Source organism: Ceratotherium simum, chromosome 3, assembly GCF_057802395.1.
Source record: "Ceratotherium simum simum isolate JZ-2026a chromosome 3, ASM5780239v1, whole genome shotgun sequence".
Classification (NCBI taxonomy): domain Eukaryota; kingdom Metazoa; phylum Chordata; class Mammalia; order Perissodactyla; family Rhinocerotidae; genus Ceratotherium; species Ceratotherium simum.
In genome coordinates, this window is record NC_141902.1 from 72,519,011 (window position 1) to 72,537,569 (window position 18,559).

Sequence of the window (18,559 nt, forward strand, 5' to 3'; positions counted from 1 at the left end):
ACCATTTTACATTCCCACCAGCAATGGACAAGGGTTTCAGTTTCTCTACATCCTCGCCAATACTGGTTATTTCCTCTTATTTTGGATTAAGGTTACCCTAGTTGGTATGAAATGGTATCTCAGTGTGGGTTGATTTACATTTCACTAATGACGAATGACATTGAGCCTCTTTAAATATGCTTGTTGGCCATTTGTATATTTTTCTTGGAGAAATGTCTATTCATATCCTTTGCCCATTTTTAAATTGGGTTGTTTGTGTTGTTGATTTGTAGGAGTCCTTTACATATTCTGGATACTAGACCGTTATCAGTTACATGATTTGAAAATATTTTCTCCCACTGTGTGGGTTGTGTTTTACTTTGCACAGAAATTTTAAATTTTTATGAAGTCCAATTTATCTGTTTTTCTTTTGTTGCTCCTGTTTTTGGTGTCATATCCAAGAAATTTTTGCCAAATCCAAGGTTATGAGGATTTCTCTGTGTTTTCTTCTTTAAGATTTATAGTGTTAGTTCTTATATTTATGTCTTTGGTCCATTTTTAGATAATTTTTAAATATGGTGTGAGGTAAGGGTTCAGTTTATTTCTTTTGGTTATCCAGTTGTCCCAAAACCGTTTGTTGAAAAGATTCTTCTTTTCCCAAGGTCTTGACACCCTTGTCAAAAATCATTTGACCATAGGTATTTGGGTTTATTTCTAGACCCTCAATTCTATTCTGTTGGTCTGTTTGTCTGTCATTATGCCAGTATTGTTTTGAACACTGTAGCTTTGTGGTAAGTTTTGAAATTGATAAGTGAGTCCTCCAAATTTATTTTTCTTTCTGAAGTTTATTTTGGCTATTTTTGGTCCCTTGCATTTCCATGTGAATTTCAGGGCTGGCTTTTCCACTCTGAAAAGAATGCCATTGGGATTTTCTAGGGGTTGTGTTGAATCTGTAGATCGTGTTGGGGAGTATTGCCAAAATATTAAGTCTTTCATTCCATGAACATGGGATGGTTTTGTATTTATTTAGAACTTCTTTTGTTGAGCAGTATTTTGTAGTTTTATTGTTATCAGGGTAATGCTGGCCTCATACAATGAGTTAGGAAGTGTTGCCTCCTATTCTGTTTTTGGAAGAGTTAGAGAATTGGTGTGAATCTTTAAATGTTTGGTAGAATTCACCAGTTAAGCCATCTGGTCCTTGGTTTTTCTTTGTTGGGAGATCTTGGATTACTGATTCAATCTCTTTACTTGTAAGTCTATTCATATTATCTGTTTCTTCTTGAGTCAGTTCAGGTAATTTGTGTGTTTCTAGGAGTTTATCCGTTTCACCTAAGTTAGCTAATTTGTTGGTATACAATTGTTCATAGTACTCTAATAAAATCCCTTTTATTTCTGTAGAATCAGTAGTATTGTCCCCACTTTCATTTCTGGTTTCAGTTATTTGCATCTTCTCTTTTTTTGTTAGTTAGTCTACTTACAACTTTGTCAATTTTGTTGATATTTTTCAAAAAAGAAACTTTTGGTTTTGTTGTTTCTGTTGTTTTCCTAGTCTCTATTTATCTCTGCTCTAATCTTGATTATTTCCTTCTCTTTTTTTTATGTTTGTTTATTCTTTTTTTTTTCAAATTATTTTATTGAGGTCATATTGGTTTATAACTTTGTGTAATTTCAGGTGTACATATCAGTTTCTGTATAGACCGCATCTTGTTCACTCCCAATAGTCTAGTTTTTATCACTTACCATACATATGTGCCCCTTTACCCCTTTTGCCCTGCCACCACCTCCTTCCTCTCTGGTAACCACTAATCTGCTCTCCTTATCCATGTGTTTCTTTATCTTCCACATATAAGTGAAATCATACGGTGTTTGTCTTTGTCTGGCTTATTTTGCTTAACATAATACCCTGAGTCCATGCATGTTGTTGCAAATGGAATGATTTTGTCTTTTTTTATGAGTAGTATTCCATTGTATTTATATATCACATCTTTATCCATTCATCAGTTGATGGGCACTTGAGTTGCTTCCACGTCTTGCCTATTGTGAATAATGCAGTGAACATAGGGTTGCATAAATCTCTTTGTATTGTTGATTTAAAGTTCTTTGGATAAATACCCAGTAGTGAGATAGCTGGATCATATAGTATTTCTATTTTTAGTATTTTGGGGAATCTCCATACTATTTTCCATAGTGGCTGCACCAGTTTGAATTCCCACCAGCAGTGTATGCGAGTTCCCTTTTCTCCACATCCTCTCCAACATTTATTTTTTTGTCTTATTAATTATAGCTCTTCTGGTGGGTATGAGATAATATCTCATTGTAGTTTTGATTTGCATTTCCCTAATAATTAGTGATGTTGAAAATCTTTTCATGTGCTTGTTGGCCATCTGTATATCTTCTTTGGAAAAATGTGTGTTCATATCTTCTCCCTAGTTTTTGATTGGGTTGTTTGTTGTTGAGTTGTATGAGTTCTTCATATATTTCGGAAATTAACCCCTTGTTGGATATATGATTTGCAAATATTTTCTGCCAGTTGGTGGGTTGTCTTTTTGTTTTGTTCTTGGTTCCCTTTGCCTTGCAGAAGCTTTTTAGTCTGATGTCGTCCCATTTGTTTATTTTTTCTTTTGTTTCTCTTGCCTGAGTAGACATGGTATTCAAAAAGATACTGCTAAGACCAATGTCAAAGAGCATATTGTCTGTATTTTCTTCTGGGAGTTTTATGGTTTCATGTCTTACTTTCAAGGCTTTAATCCATTTTGAGTTAGTTTTTGTGCATGGTGTAAGATAATGGTCTACTTTCATGCTTTTGCATGTGGCTGTCAGTTTTCACAACACCATTTATTGAAGAGACTTTCCTTTCTCTATTGTCTGTTCTTGGATCCTTTGTTGAAAATTAGCTGTCCATAGATGTGTGGTTTTATTCCGGGCTTTCAATTCTGTTGCATTGATTTTTGGGTCTGTTTTTGTGCCAGTACCATGCTGTTTTGATTACTATAGCTTTGTAGTATATTTTGAAGTCAGGGATTGTGATGCCTCTAGCTTTGTTCTTTTTTCACAAAATTGCTTTGGCTATTCGGGGTCTTTTGTTGTTCCATATAAATTTTAGGATTCTTTGTTCTTTTTCCGTGAAGATTGGGATTCTGATTAGGATTGCATTGTATCCGTAGATTGCTCTAGGTAATATGGACATTTTAACTATGTTTATTTTTCCAATCTATGAACATGGAATATCTTTCCATTTATTTATGTTTTCTTCAGTTTCTTTCAATAATGTCTTATAGTTTTCAGAGTATAGGTGTTTCACCTCCCTGGTTAAATTTATTCCTAGATATTTTATTCCTTTTGTTGCAATTGTAAATGGGATTGTATTCTTGACTTCTCTTTCTGCTAGTTCATTATTGGCGTATAGAAATGCAATTGATTTTTGTAAGTTGATTTTGTACCCTGCAACTTTGCTGTAGTTGTTGATTATTTCTAATAGTTTTCTGGTGGATTCTTTAGAATTTTCTATATATAGAATTGTGTCGTCCACAAAGAGCAAGAGTTTCACTTCTTCCTTTCCGATTTGGATCTCTTTTATTTCGTTTTCTTGCCTAATTACTCTGGCCAAAACCTCCAGTACTATGTTGAATAAGAGTGCTGAGATTGGGCACCCTTGTCATGTTCCTGTTCTCAGAGGGATAGCTTTCAGTTTTTCACTGTTAAGTATGATGTTGACTGTGGGTTTGTCATATATGGCCTTTATTATAATGAGGTAGTTTCCTTCTGTACCCATTTTATTGAGAGCTTTTAGCATAAATAGATGTTGGATCCTGTCAAATGCTTTCTCTGCATCTATTGAGATGATCATGTGAGTTTTATTTCTCATTTTGTTAATGTGGTATATCACAGTGATTGATTTGCACATGTTGAACCGTTCCTGCATCCTGGTATAAATCTCACTTGATCTTGGTGTATATGTGATCTTTTTACTGTATTGCTGTATTCTTTTTGCCAACATTTTGTTGAGGATTTTTGCATATATGTTCATCAGCGATATTGTCCTTTAATTTTCCTTGTTTGTGTTGTCCTTCTCTGGTTTTGGTGTCATGGTAATGTTGGTCTCGTAGAATGAGTTAAGAAGCATTCCGTCTTCTTCAATTTTGTGAAATAGTTTGAGAAGGATAGGTATTACATCTTCTTCAAATGTTTGGTAGAATTCTGCAGAGAACCCATCTGGTCCTGGATTTTTGTTTTTTGGGAGGTTTTTGATTATTGTTTCAATCTCTTTACTTTTGATTGTTTTATTCAGATTCTCTATTTCTTCTTGATTCAGTTTTCGGAGGATGTATGATTCTAAGAATTTATCCATTTCTTCTAGGTTATCCAGTTTGGTGGCATGTAGTTTTTCATAGTATTCTGATAATCCTTTGTATTTCTTGGTATCTGCTGTAATTTCTCGTCTTTCATTTTTAATTTTATTTGAGCCTGCTCTCTTTTTTCCTTAGTGAGTCTGGCTAAGGGTTTGTCAATTTTGTTTATCTTCTCAAAGAACCAGCTCTTAGTTTCATTGATCCTTTCTATTGTTTTTTTAGTCTCTATTTCATTTATTTCTGCTCTAATTTTTATTATTTCCCTCCTTCTCCTGACTTAGGGCTTTCTTTGCTCTTCTTTTTCTAGTTCTGTTAGGTGTAGTTTAAGATTATTTGAGATTTTTCTTGTTTGTTGAGGTAGGCCTGTATTGCTATAAATTTCCTTCTAATGACTGCTTTTGCTGCATCCCATAAGAGTTGGTATGTTATGTTTTCATTTTTGTTTCCAGGTATTTTTTGATTTCTCTTTTGATTTCTTCATTGATCCAGTGGTTGTTCAATAGCATGTTGTTTAGTCTTCACATATTTGTGACTTTCCCAGCTTTTTTCTTATAGTTGATTTCTAGTTTCATAGCGTTGTGGTCGGGAAAGATGCTTGATATGATTTCAATCTTCTTAAATTTGTTGAGGCTTGCCTTGTTTCCCAACTTATGGTCTATGTTTGAGAATGTTCCATGTGTACTTCAAAAGAATGTGTATTTTGTTGTTTTTGGATGGAATGTTCTATATATATCTGTTAAGTCCATCTGGTCTAGTGTTTCATTTAAGGCCACTGTTTCCTTATTGACTTTCTGTCTGGATGATCTATCCATTGATGTAAGTGTGGTGTTGAGGTCCCCTACTATTATTGTGTTGCTGTCAGTTTCTCCCTTTAGGTCTATTAATAGTTGCTTTATATACTTTGGTGCTTATGTGTTAAGTGCATATATATTCATAAGTTTTAGGTCTTCTTGGTGGAATCATTATGTACTACCCCTCTTTGTCTCTCATTGTCTTTTTTATCTTGAAGTCTGCTTTGTCTGATGTGAGTGTGGCAATACCTGCTTTCTTTGGGTTGCCATTTGCTTGAAGTATTGTCTTCCATCCCTTCACTCTGAGCCTATGTTTGTCTTTGGAGCTGATACATGTTTCCTGAGGGCAGCGTATTCTTGTGTCTTTTTTAGAATAGTTTGAGAAGGATAGGTATTACATCTTCTCTGAATGTTTGGTAGAATTATCCAGAGAAGCCATCTGGTCTTGGACTTTTGTTTTTTGGGGAGGTTTTTGATTATTGTTTCAATAATCGCTTAACGATGGCGAGATGTTCTGAGAAATGTGTTGTTAGGCCATTTTGTAATTGTGTGAACATCATAGAGTGTAGTTACACACACCTAGATGGTGTAGCCTATAACACACCTAAGCTATATAGTAGTAATCTTATGGAACCACCATTGTATATATGATCTGTCATTGACCAAAACATTGTTACACAGTGCGTATCTGTATAGGTATGAATTTCCCCCTTTGCATTGCTTTTGCTGTATCCCAAAAGTTTTGGTGTGTTGTGTTTTTGTTCTCATCTGTCTCAAAGTATTTCAAAATTTCTCTTGTGACTTTTTCCTTGGCTAGTTCTTTAATTTTGTGTTGTTTAATTTCCACATACTTGTGAATTTTCCCGTTTTCTTTCGTTATTAGTTTCTAGTTTCATTCCATTGTGGTCAGAGAAGATAATTTGTATAATTTTAGTCTATTTCAGCTTATTGAGACTTGTTTGCCATGTAACATAAGGTCTATTCTGGAGAATATTTCACATGCCCTTGAGAAGATTGTGTATTCTACTCTATTTGAGTGGAGTGTTTGGTCTGCTTCTGTTAGATCTGATTGTTTTATAATGTCGTTCTTTGCCTGAAAGTCCGAGATATTGCAGGGCCAGTGTTCCAAGTCCAAGAGAAAAAGCAAGGCTTTCCTAAGCTCTTTGATCTTGTCAACCTTTGTGCTTACATGACTAGTTCAAAAATATGCATCAGGCTGGAAAACAGTTAGCCTCTACAAGTCATACATCTAATTTCTTAATACCTCATTAGCAACTAAAAATTGCTTTTGAAAATCTCAGAAGTGTATTGCCCAGGGTTTTCACTGGGGCAGGTCATGTAGGCACCTCTGCCTGGCGTGTGCCCAAGTTCCAAACCCCAGAAGGAAGCAGGTTTCAGCAGAGACTGTTTTGTTTGTGCAGACATTTGAGGCACAGTGAGGCCTCTCGTCATTTAGGGAATCTTGGGAGCCCTCCCAAAATCCAGATTCCCAGAGGCCAGCCAAGGGCCAGCCTTGCAAGGAGGATTTTCCAAGGACGGCAGTCTCAGGCCTGCTCTCTTGGCTCTTTTCTGCACAGTCCCATAATTAAAGTTTGTTAATTTCTCATGGTTAGACATTTAGATGGTTATCTTTTGTTTTTCTTTTCTGGTAAAGATATGTGATGAGTATCTTTCTAACTTAATCATTTTGCTTTTTGGAGGGGGGCGTAATTCCTAGAAGTAGAATAATTATCTCTTCTGAGCATTTTTATATCTTTTATGTCTTCTGATACATATTTATATATTTTGTCTTCCCCTTACCTATTTTTAAATCTTAATTCTTATCAGTAAATTTTTTAATTTTTTAAAAAAGATATTAAGATTAAGAAATTGTAACTACTTATTGGTTCAGCTGATGTTTTTGATGCCCTGTTAGGCCCTAGTTGTGATAATGTTGAAGACGACATGAATGCTTCTGCCCGTGGAGCTTCTGCCACAGTTTTGGAAGAGACAAGGAAGGAAACAGCTCCTGTGCAGCTCCCTGTTTCAGGGCCAGAACTGGCTGCCATGATGAAGGTTGGGACCAGGGTCATGAGAGGCGTGGATTGGAAATGGGGCGATCAGGTACTCAGAGATTTGATTTAAACACATTAGCCACCTTCTGCACATCCTGACTTGTGTGCTATTAGTGGGTGGAAATTGGAATAAATAACAACCTTAACTCAGGACATGTGCAATTGACAGATAACGTGGTTGTTGATTCCTGGGCAGGTGAACAGAGTCAAAACAAGTAGAGAGTGACAATGGCTTGCCATAGGAGTACCTTAGGCAGGATCAAGTCTGCGAGGAATGGCAGCTATTTTCAGAAAACTCCCTGGCATGGGCTCAATTTGAGGTGTAGCCCAGAAGAAGAACAAGAGTGAGCAGGAGAGAATGAACCTCATCTGAATAATAGTGTCATGAAAGCTTTGAGGCTGGAAGACCTAGATGCCACCTCTGTGAGCTGGTGGCCACAAACCCAATAAGTACTCTGACCCGGCAATTTCAGGCATGTTCCTTGGGTGGTGACCACCTTGTTGTTTCTCCTTGTAGCACATTGCTCCCGAGTCTCTTGTCAGGTCTCCCCAGGTAGAGGTCATGGGTCTGTCTCTGCATCATTACCATAGTCACTCGCTGAGGACAGTGTACCCCTTCCTGTGATGTGATAGCATTCTTGTCATATCTAGGTTTTCTCAACCTTTTTAAGCATGGGCTTCGCCAGAATCGTCTCAGAAATCAAAGTGTCACAGAAGAGGTAGCAGCATCCTAAAAACAGCTTTCACTCATAGAAACGAGACATGGAGGTTTCCTTTTAGAATCCAGAGGGAACACTGAAGAGTGAGAGGGAACAAGGAGACACTGGTTCTTGTGTCAGGTTTCCAAAGCCCCATGAGGGATTGAGGGGACCAAGGACCAGGGCACCAGGATCAGGCTGGAAAGCTTTGTCTCTGCATTGGCTTTGAGACGGCACTAATTGAGATGATACTTTTCCTACTTACCTCTTGGGTAAAGGAGCATGAGCAAGTTATTTCCTGGCATTCCATTTAAGGTGATGATGTGAGCTGTGCATGTTGCAGGTGGGTTTGGAGCAGTCTGCAGACATGAAGTTTGTGGACAGTGATCCAGCTGCCCTTACAGGCAATGTCTGTGTGGCAGGATGGGCATGCAGCATATAAATGATCTTTGTTTTGCCTCCCCCAGGATGGCCCTCCTCCTGGCCTCGGCCGTGTGATTGGTGAACTGGGAGAGGATGGATGGATCAGGGTCCAGTGGGACACAGGCAGCACCAACTCCTACAGGATGGGGAAAGAGGGCAAGTACGACCTCAAGTTGGCGGAGCTGCCGACCTCCACGCAGCCCTCAGCAGAGGACTCGGACACAGAAGATGACTCGGGTAGGTGCCTTGGGGGCCACTTAGTCCAGTGTGCCCAGCAAGCTGTGTCCAAATGCTGGCTGGCCATCCTTTGCCTCTGGGAGTGAGAATGGTTTATCAGGACTCACCTGCAAACAGCGTTCTGTAGCTTTGGGCTTGCTTCTGAAGGTCTAGTTTAAATAAGCCCCAGGGGATTCTGATCCAGGAGTGCAGCATGGCCCTGGGAACCGGTGACCTAGCCGGACTTGACTTTCCTGCTTCCTTGGAGACAGTGCAGTAGGGTGAGGCAGTGCAGGGCTTGCTGAGTCTTCAGCTGTAGTGGACCTTCTGGATTGATTCTGAGCCTGTGTCTAAGGTAGTGAGCCAGTGCCTGGTGGAGTAGGCATTGCCTGGCAGTGCTGTGAGCCCAGTCAGAACATGGGCCGCGTCTTCCTCCTTCTTTTGCCTGTCTTCCAAGGTCCTTCACTCAGAATGCTGCACATTATGTGGAGTTAGTCAGCACTTTATTGCCTTAAGGAAAGCATAGATGAGAATTTGGAGTGGATCCAGGAAGTTAAATCCTAGCTGAGGGAATCCAAGGTTGTAGGAGGAGGGCTTCATGACTTTTCTTTTTATTATTTTGCTGAGGAAGATTCACCCTGAGCTAATACCCGTGCCAGTCTTTTTCTATTTTGTACGTGGGTCACCATCACAGCATGGCCGCCAAGGAGGGGTGTAGGTCTGCACCCGGGATCTGAACCTGCAAACCCGGGCCGCCAAAGTGGAGCACGCTGAACTTAACCACTAGGCCATGGGGCTGGCCCCTACATGATGGTTTTTTAGATTGTCCAAAAGAGCTTCGGATACTTGAATGAGTCTTCCCCACAGCTGGTTTCGGTGAAACCATCCAAGAGGCCTACACTGCCTTGTGGGGCTCAGTGCTGGCCTTATGCGCAGTGCAGTCAAGCTTCCGAAATCACTTTTATGCTTAGGAGAGGAAACCTGGGAGGCTGAGCTCAGGTTTGTGGTGAGTGGGAAAGGCTGTGCTCCATGCATGTCATTTGTGGGCTGCAAGGAGGAATGTATGTGAAGCCCTGTAGTGCCGCCTAGAAGGTCGGTGCTGATTTTGTTATCACTGCATCTGACGGCACCGTGTCTGGGCCAGGTGCCCCTCCTCCTCCCAGCTCTCTGCCTAGGGTCTTCACTCAGGGAAGTTGGGGCCTGGCCACATGACAGAAAAGTGGCCTGGCTGCCTCGTGCCTCCTGGTCCAGAAGTCATGGCCTGGACGTGTGAGCCTCTCTTCCCCCTCTGTGGAGGCTGGCACTTCATCTTCATCCAGGGGGTAGCCAGCTCGGCAGCAAACAGCTTTTGACCTTTGAAAAGTTATCTTTCTAAAGGAGTGAATCCTGAAAAGAGTTTTAGTGCTCCTGACCTGTATACTGAGCTTGTCTAAAAAAAATTAATTGTAATTTAAAAGGCTTGTTTTCTTTGAGGAAGGTGGGGACAGAGATGATTAGGGTGAGCATTCTGTGCATCTTCAATTCCATCTTGTGAAGAGCTGCTTCTCTTTCCACAGTAAAAAAAAGAAAAAAGTGATATTAAATCCCTTAAATTACATGTAGGGACATCTTCCAGTTCTCTTTGGGAGTGTGGTTTCTTATTTTGATTCTTTTTTTCAGAAGCTGAACAAATTGAAAGGAACATTCACCCCACTGCAATGATGCTTACCAGCACTGTTAATTTACTGCAAACTCTTTGTCTCTCTGCGGGAGTTCATGCTGAAATCATGCAGAGTGAAGCCACCAAAACTCTGTGTGGACTGCTGCGAATGTTAGTGGAAAGTGGAACGACGGACAAGACATGTATGCAGTGAATAGTTGTGGGCCGACAGAGTCAATATTGGGGCTGTGAATTTGTCATGTGTTTGCTTGTCAGTGGGTGTGTGCACGTGGGTGTGTGTGTTAGTGTCCCAGGGCTGCCATAACAAATTACCACAACCTTGGTAGCTGTAGTAGTTTGTTTGAGTTGGCACATCAAAGTACCACAGATTGGGTGGCCTAAATAACAGAAATTTATTTCCTCACAGTTCTGGAGGCTAGAAATTCCAGGTCAGGGTGTTGGCAGGGCTAGTTCCTTTGGAAGGCTGTGAGGGAAGGATCTGTTCCAGGCTCTCCTCTAACTTCTGGTGATTTGCTGATGATCTCTGACATTCCTTGGCTTGTAGATCTCTACCCTCATCTTCACACGGCATTCTCCGTGTGTGTGTGTGTCTGTCTGTCTCCAAGTCTCCAAATTTCTCCTTTTTATATGGACGCCAGTTATGTCGGATTAGGGACCCACATTAATCTAGTTTAACTTCATTTAAACTGATTATATGTATCATGACCCCATTTCCAAATAAGGTCACATTCTGAGGTACTTGGGGTTAGGACTTCAACATGTGAATTTTGGTGTGGACGTGCTTCAACCCTTAACAGTAGCTTAAAACAACAACTTTATTCTCTCAGGGTTCTGGAGACCAGAAGTCTAAAATCAAGGTGTCAGTAGGGCTGCACTCCCTTCGAAGGCTCTAGGAGAGGATCCTTGCTGGCCTCTTCTAGCCTCTGGTGGCTCCAGGCTTCCTTGGCTTGTGGCTACATCACTCCAGTCTCTGCCTTTTCTTCACATGGCCACTTCCTCTGTGTCTCTGTGTGTCCTTTTCTGAGTCTTATAGGGACTTTCATTGGATTTAGAGTTCACTATAATCCAGTATAGTGTCGTCTCAATTCTTATCTTAATTACACCTGCAGAGTTTATTTCCAAATAAGGTCACATTCTGAGGTTCTGGGTGAACATGAATTTGGGGGGATATAATTAAACCCATTAAAGTGTTTGAATTTGTGTGAATATGAGTGTTAAGTATGGGGAAAATGAGTTGAGAAAGTAGGGGGAGAGAGTATGTGTGTACGTGTGAGAGTGCTTGTGATTGTGTGAGAGAGTGAGTTTGGGTGTCACTGAATGATTGTGAGAGACTGCATGTGAGTGTATGAGAGTTTGTGAGAGTGAGATGATGTGAGTGAGTATGGGTGTGTTTGTGAAGTGAGGAAGTGAGTGTGAGTATGTGTGTATGAGAGAGTAAGGGGTCATGTTGGAGTGTTTATGAGTGTGAGTGAGCGTGTGTGATTGTGGTAGGGGTATGAGTGTGAGAGTATGAAGGTCAGTATGTATGTGTTTGTGTGTGTGTGGGTGTGGGTGAGTGTGACTGAATGGGAGAGTGAGGAGGTAGTGTCCCTGTTAGGCAGGAGAGCAGGAGGCTGGGCCCTAGGTGATGGGGCAGGTGAGCTGGGGGTGGGGGCTGTTCTGAGCAGGTCACGTGGTGTGACCCCTGCCTCAGGGCCACTGCCAGGAGAAAGTGGAAGCCCCAGGGTGCCCACGAGTGGAGACTTGGAAGTTAGGAGGAGCAAATGGGGTCACGGTTATATCAGAATCAAATTGGGTAAACCTCCTGAAAGCCTCTTACTCTCATCTGTTAATGTAGACTTCTTAAACTTGGATTGGAAATTTATGGTGCAGGTTATATGAACAAGATCATGGGGGATATTTAAAACACATGAGATCAAAAAATATAAAATAGATGCACTCTCACAAATAAGTGCTGTTTGAATTGTGAATCATTTTCCTACTGCCTAGAAACAGTAAGTAGATGAAATGCCTTCCCTAGTTTGAGGAAGTACTACATTTACTTTAAAGGTTTTAAAAATCTTGTAAAATGTTCCTTAAATTAACTTGAAAGTCTTCTCCTGCTCTTCTCACTTGGAATTCATGAAATTATATTTGTAAAGTAGCTTATTATTGAAAATAATGTAGTAGGTAAATTAAAAGTAAAGATTATACTGAGTATCTGTTTCTAGAAATTCGGTACCAAGCTAGTTTGCTTTGCTCTGGCAGCTTCCGCAAACAGGCTGGTGTGCCGGGAGCAGCACCGGAGCTGGTGCACGCTGGGCTTTGTGCGGAGCATTGCCCTCACGCCGCACATGTGTGCCGCCCTCAGCTCCCCTCAGTGGATCGCCCTGCTCATGAAGGTCGTGGAGGGACACGCGCCCTTTACTGCTGCCTCGCTGCAGCGGCAGGTAATTGTTGTGCCAGGCTGGTCCACACTCTGTGACTTTAGGGAATGTCAGAGCCTCTTACTGGGTGGCATCAAGTTACCAATGCTCTCGTTATCATAATTAGGTGCCTGTATTCAGTCATGAGTGCAGAAAAGAGCTAGATCTAACATAAAGTAGATTTTCTGGAGGCAAGGGGCTGAGGTTCTTGTTTATTTTAGATTAAGTTAAGTTGCTGAATTTTAATCACCTTGCTTTTGTGTTAAATGATAAATCGTACTAGCTGCTCTCATCTGCTTCACAGGAGTTGTGGTATAATTGTCTTAAGAAACTAAAAGGAATTATTTTTTAATTAAATGGATACCTGCATCTGTAATGTAGCTTATTTTTTTAACCCGTGATAATCCATATCATTAGTCAACTTGGGTATGACTATCTGGCTGTAAAATAATGAATATCAGAATTTTCATATGATTAATTGCATTAGAGGTACCAAAAATAAATAAAAATCTGTTCTCTCAATCTGTAAGATAATCATTTTCTTTAATGCTTGCCATTTTAAATTGCCTCTTATCAGATCTTAGCTGTACATTTACTGCAAGCAGTACTTCCATCATGGGACAAGACGGAAAGGGCAAGAGACATGAAGTGCCTTGTAGAAAAGCTCTTTGGTTTCTTGGGCAGCTTGCTCACCACCTGCTCTTCAGACATCCCGTTCCTCAGAGGTGAGCGGCTTTCCTCCTCATTTGTGTCCTGGTTAAGTGAGCAGGGCTTCATGTAGCTCCTCTTTCGGGTGTTTCTTTCAGAATCTACTTTGAGGAGGCGGAGGGCCCGCCCTCAGGCCTCTCTGACCGCCACCCACAGCAGCACCCTGGCAGAAGAGGTGGTGGCGCTGCTCCGCACGCTGCACTCCCTGGGTCAGTGGAACGGACTCATAAACAAGTACATTAACTCGCAGCTCCATTCCGTCACCCGCAGCTGCGCCGGAAAGCCATCGGAGGGGGTAGGTGCTGCATTTTCAAACCTCCTAGTTTTTCTCTGTAGAATGTTGATTTAACTTTGAAGTTATCTTTTTAAATACTCTGTATTTTGATATATTTTAAAATATTTTTACTGGAAATATTGAAGAAACTAATGTAAAAATGAATTTGCCTTAATTGTAAGTGTGTAAGAAACAGGTAGCTCCCTGGCTCTCTTCTTCAAGCTTGCTGTCTGTCTGCAGGCCTTGTTAGAGGACTACTTTCCGGACTCTGAGAACCCGGAGGTGGGGGGCCTCATGGCAGTCTTGGCTGTGATCGGGGGCATCGACGGTCGCCTGCGATTGGGGGGACAAGTGATGCATGATGAGTTTGGAGAAGGCACTGTGACTCGCATCACCCCAAAGGGCAAAATCACCGTGCAGTTCTCAGATATGCGGACGTGTCGCGTTTGCCCATTGAATCAGCTGAAACCAGTAGGTGAACTTGTGCTTGGTTACTAGGTAGTAAGAGTGTTAATACTAGAACTGGGTCCTAACATCCATGCTGGGAAGAACTCGATTCTTGTAGTCCATGTCTGCCTTCTAGGAAGCCATCCAACCTCAGGAAAATCATCTGTCCTACTTCCCTTGTTTGCCTTAAGCTCCTGTGATCAATAGGGCTTGTCTCACAGAGTTATACAGTGTAGTAGTTCATATGTCTTATTTTAGTGTCAAAAGATCGAAAGGGCAGTAGCAACTTAGAAGGTACTTTGTAACTATAAGTTAGTTTTAATTATTTTAAAATGTGAATTTATGAAGTTTATTTTTTATTGAACAACTCAGTTTTTAAAAAGACCTAAAAACGGTTTCTTTAAAAAAATGACCTTTCTTCATGAAGAAGTTGCTTAAGTGTTGAGTGATATGACTTACATAGCAGCTACTGTCATCTTAAATCTGTGATTTAGGGATGCATAGGGAAAGTGAGTGATTTATCTGACTTTGATGTCAGCTAAGTGCAATCTGACTCTACCTTTCTATAAAATACTGGTTTTGATTATTATAGGAATATATATACATTTTAGAAAATTTGAAATGTATAGAAAATACCTTGGAAAATAATAGCCACTACTCTAGTAATTATTGTTGAAAAGTTGGTAAAAGGTAAAAAGTAAAAGTTGGGAAAGAAAAGTTGGTGAAGTTAAAGGTTATGTTTACCACACATATAAGTCTCTATCTTGCCTTTAACGTCATCTTTTAAAATTATTATTCTCAGATATAAAAAGATTTAGTATTTCAAAATTAAGACTCATGGTTATGATAACTTTCACAACATATCATGTGTGCATTTCACTGGACACACTTTGAAGGTTTCTGTGTTGTCTCTCCAGCTCCCCGCCGTGGCGTTCAGCGTCACCAACCTACCTTTCACAGAGCCCATGCTCTCTGTCTGGGCTCAGTTGGTGAACCTCGCTGGAAGCAAATTGGAAAAGCACAAAGTAAAGAAATCACCTAAACAGGGTTTTGCAGGTCAGTCCACGGTGCTTCTTGATGAAACAGCTATGGTCTTAACTGGTGGTGTTTGGACAATGTTTATTGTTTGTCTGAGCAAGTTCCTGTCATTGCTAAAGTCTTTGAGTTCAGATGGGTTGACGATTTGTTGAGTTACATTGGGTATGGTGGAACCTTGGGCATGTTGATCAGAGTGTGTGATACAAAGACAAGACGCTGTGGTGGGGGTGGCACCTGGAGAACCCCCAATCTGACCCTGCTTCCCTGTGCCAGCATTGATTTTAAGCAAGCATTCTGAAGAGAGTCTGTTCTCTCTCCTTCCCCATCAACCCTCCAGCCGGGGCCCTCTGGCCCAAGTGCCTTCAGGAGCTTTGCTCTTGGTCTCCTCACTGCCAGATCCAGCAGGGCGTGTGTGTTTGGACTCGCCTTGCTTTGTACCTTTGGACGGTGGGCTAAGACTGAGGCCATCCATGCTTGAACTCTGCCTTCTTTTGGTCTGGAATACTACTCCCTTGATTTTCCTTACATTGTCCCTTCATGTTCTTGGAGAGTTCTTCTCCCTGACTATTCTGTGCACATTGGAAATCCTTTTGGTTTCATCAGTAACTTCTGGCTTATTCTACCTACTCTTCTTGAGTTTTCTCACTCCTTTCTCCCCACTCCTGTGATTGCTGTGGCAGTGTTTATGATGGTGACCACCTTTAACTCTGACTCTCCAATTCACATCTCTGGCTGGAGGGCCATGTGCATGTAAACCACAGCATGTCCAGAATTTAGTTAACCTTGTTCCTTAGCCAACATTTCCCGTCACAGTGAATAAAACAGGTAGCCAGGCCCAGTGCCCAAGAGGCACCTGTGCTCCTCTCATCCCTCCCATCTCATATCCTGGTGCTACCTTCCGTGGCCTCCAGCATGTCCTGCTTTGGAGCGCTGCTGCCATGACTATACCGGCTCTGCTTGTGGTCTGCCTGCACCTGTGTGGTGTCTTCCTTCACTGTTCCACAGTCGGCCCATAGGCATCATGCAGGCATTTGATTAGATAGGACTCGAGGGGGTGCCGCCATCTGGATGAGGTAGAGAGCTATATGTTGTGAGTATCTGACAAAATTGTCTTGGAGGAGTCTTGGCAAGAAAAGGTTAAGGTATTTGTATCTGGTTGAAATTTCAGCAATTTGAGAAACATTTGATTATACTAATAGCTAACATGGTTCTAACTGTGTTAAGCCATTTAATCCTTACCCCAACCCATTGAGGTAGGTGCATGGGGAACAGGAAAGGGGGAAGAAGACCTGGGGGAGGTAGAGGATTCTCACCCAGAAGCACCAGTCCTAATACCGGGAAAGACGGTTTCTTCGTTACTGACAGTATTTGGCGTGGTCAGCTAATTCCCGCGGGGCAGGTCATTCTTTCTGCCATGTTGCAGCAGCGGCACCGAGGTGCAGGGAACAGAGCGCCTTCCCCAGGGTCGTACAACTGGTGAGGAGGAGAGCCCGAGCAGGGTGTGCCATTCCTACTGAGTCCTTTTCTCCCACAGGACAAGTTGACCTGGACCTGCTGAGGTGCCAGCAGTTAAAGCTGTACATCCTGAAGGCTGGTCGTGCACTGCTTTCTCACCAGGACCAGCTCAGGCAAATCTTGTCTCAGCCAGCTGTTCAGGAGGCCACAGCTGCTCATACAGGTATCTCTTAAGGAAACTCTGATAGATCTGTAAGAAAGGCAGATACTACAGTAGAAAACAGGCAAAGAACACGAACAGGCAGTCATAAAAAGGTAAATAGAGATGGTTTCTAAATGTACAAGAAAGATGTGCTACCCGGCCAGTAATCAACGAACTGCAAATGATGTTGTCATTATGTTAGACAAAGATCAGGCTATTTGGTGGGGAGGGAGGGAAAACAGTGCTTTCCTTGCCTCAGTGTTTAAAGTGTGGCCATGGGCCAGCAGCAGTGACAGCACATAGGAACATGTTAGAAATGCAGACTCTCTGGCCGTACCCCAGACCTAAGAAATCAGAATCTGCATTTTAACAAGACCCTAAGGTGGTTCATATACACATAAAGCATCACTGTGTTAACATATTGCTGGTGGGAATTTAAGTTGGTACAACTATCTAATGGGCATTTGAGGAAATGTTAGACTTTAAAATGCATACACACAAACACACACACGTCTATCTAAATCTGTCTGTTTGCCTATCTGTCTATATCTATGTCTGTATATCCCTTGACCAGCAAGTCATCTTGTGCGATGACCTTTTTTATCACACAAAAAGGCATGAAGATACGTGTTTACAAATGCTCATTTTGGCTTCTTTGTTGGTATTGTTTTTATGTTGAAAATTGGAGACACCTAAATGCCATCATTAAGTGGTGTATCTGTACAGTAGAATACTATGGCAGCATTCACAATGATGATATGTATATGTGTTCATTGCCGTGGAAACATGAAAATGATAAAATAAACAAAAAAGCATATTACTATGTCTATCTGTTCGTAGATAGGCCATAGATTCATCTGCTTACCAAAATAATGACAGTGGAATTTCAGCTGACTTATTCTCTTTATACTTTTCTTTATTACTTCAGTTTTCTAGAATGAGCTCATATCCCTTTGAATAGGAAAAAACCAAAGCTATGAAATACTTTTTGATCATCTACTATTGAAAGACATTGTGCTAAGTATTATGGGGACAAGGTAGTTTTTGTTTGTGATTCTTCCTCTCTGGGATCAGGGTCGGGGGAGAAAATGAACACAGATGGCTCTGTGTAGGGTCTGGGCCAGTACACTGTGAGATGTGTGGGCACAGTTCCACAGGTGTCCTGGGCACCCCAGCAGCTGAGAGCTGGGGAGGGCAGCCTATGAACAGTGTGGCAAACCCTTGGTGCAGGGTGACGAGGACTCTCTGTCCTGGTGGAGGAGATGGTAGGAGCACAGAAATAGAGCAGTGAGTGTTGGAGAGAGTGTCGAGGCACTCTGCTTTGCAAGGAGCTCAGAGTTTATCGATGAAAGTGAGGCTAATGCTGGAGAGGTCAGCTGAAGTCATGTGATAGACTGCCTTGAAGAGTGAACCTTAAGGATGAGTTGGAAAGCTGTGGCAGGGATCCACATGATAAGGATTGATATTCAGGGTGTTACTATTACTCGTACTACAAGTATTTGAAACAGGGAGATCATGGAGACGAGAGAATCACTCTTGTGTCACGTGATGAGGTGTCTTCCAGGGGAAGGCATAAAAAGTGGGAAGAAAGTTCCAGTAGACATTGTGATGGTGTAGTCTTTTAGATGATAACTTTATGGAAAACCAGTAAAAAGTCAAAGATGGCTGACGTTTCAAGCCTGAGTTATAGGGAGGACAGTGAGGAGTGCCTTTGACAAAAATTAGTAAGTCCAGTGGAGTGTGGGGTGTTTTGTTTTGTTTCTTAACCCTAAGAGAAGAGGGTATTGTGAATTTAGTTTAAACGTTCTGAGTATGAGGTAAATCCAGTGAAAGTGCAGATTCATTCCATATTGGGTGGTG

The 18,559-nt window shown here is 41.4% G+C and overlaps 1 protein-coding gene across 12 annotated transcripts in view; it reads left to right on the forward strand.

Moving 5' to 3' along the window:
* Positions 1–18,559, forward strand: part of HERC2 (HECT and RLD domain containing E3 ubiquitin protein ligase 2) — a 236,909-nt gene that overhangs the window by 120,942 nt on the left and 97,408 nt on the right. For 11 of the 12 annotated variants that reach the window (XR_015551576.1, XM_087428800.1, XM_087428792.1 and 8 more), the window contains 9 exons: positions 7,035–7,222; positions 8,339–8,531; positions 10,170–10,352; positions 12,418–12,599; positions 13,153–13,300; positions 13,382–13,578; positions 13,798–14,028; positions 14,922–15,060; positions 16,577–16,720. Coding sequence is in view for 11 of the 12 variants with exons in the window: in XM_087428800.1 (XP_087284926.1) it covers positions 7,035–7,222; positions 8,339–8,531; positions 10,170–10,352; positions 12,418–12,599; positions 13,153–13,300; positions 13,382–13,578; positions 13,798–14,028; positions 14,922–15,060; positions 16,577–16,720 (1,605 nt within the window). In the remaining variant the exon portion in view is untranslated. The remainder of the gene's footprint in view (positions 1–7,034; positions 7,223–8,338; positions 8,532–10,169; positions 10,353–12,417; positions 12,600–13,152; positions 13,301–13,381; positions 13,579–13,797; positions 14,029–14,921; positions 15,061–16,576; positions 16,721–18,559) is intronic. The other variant, XM_087428794.1, reaches the window with a different exon arrangement.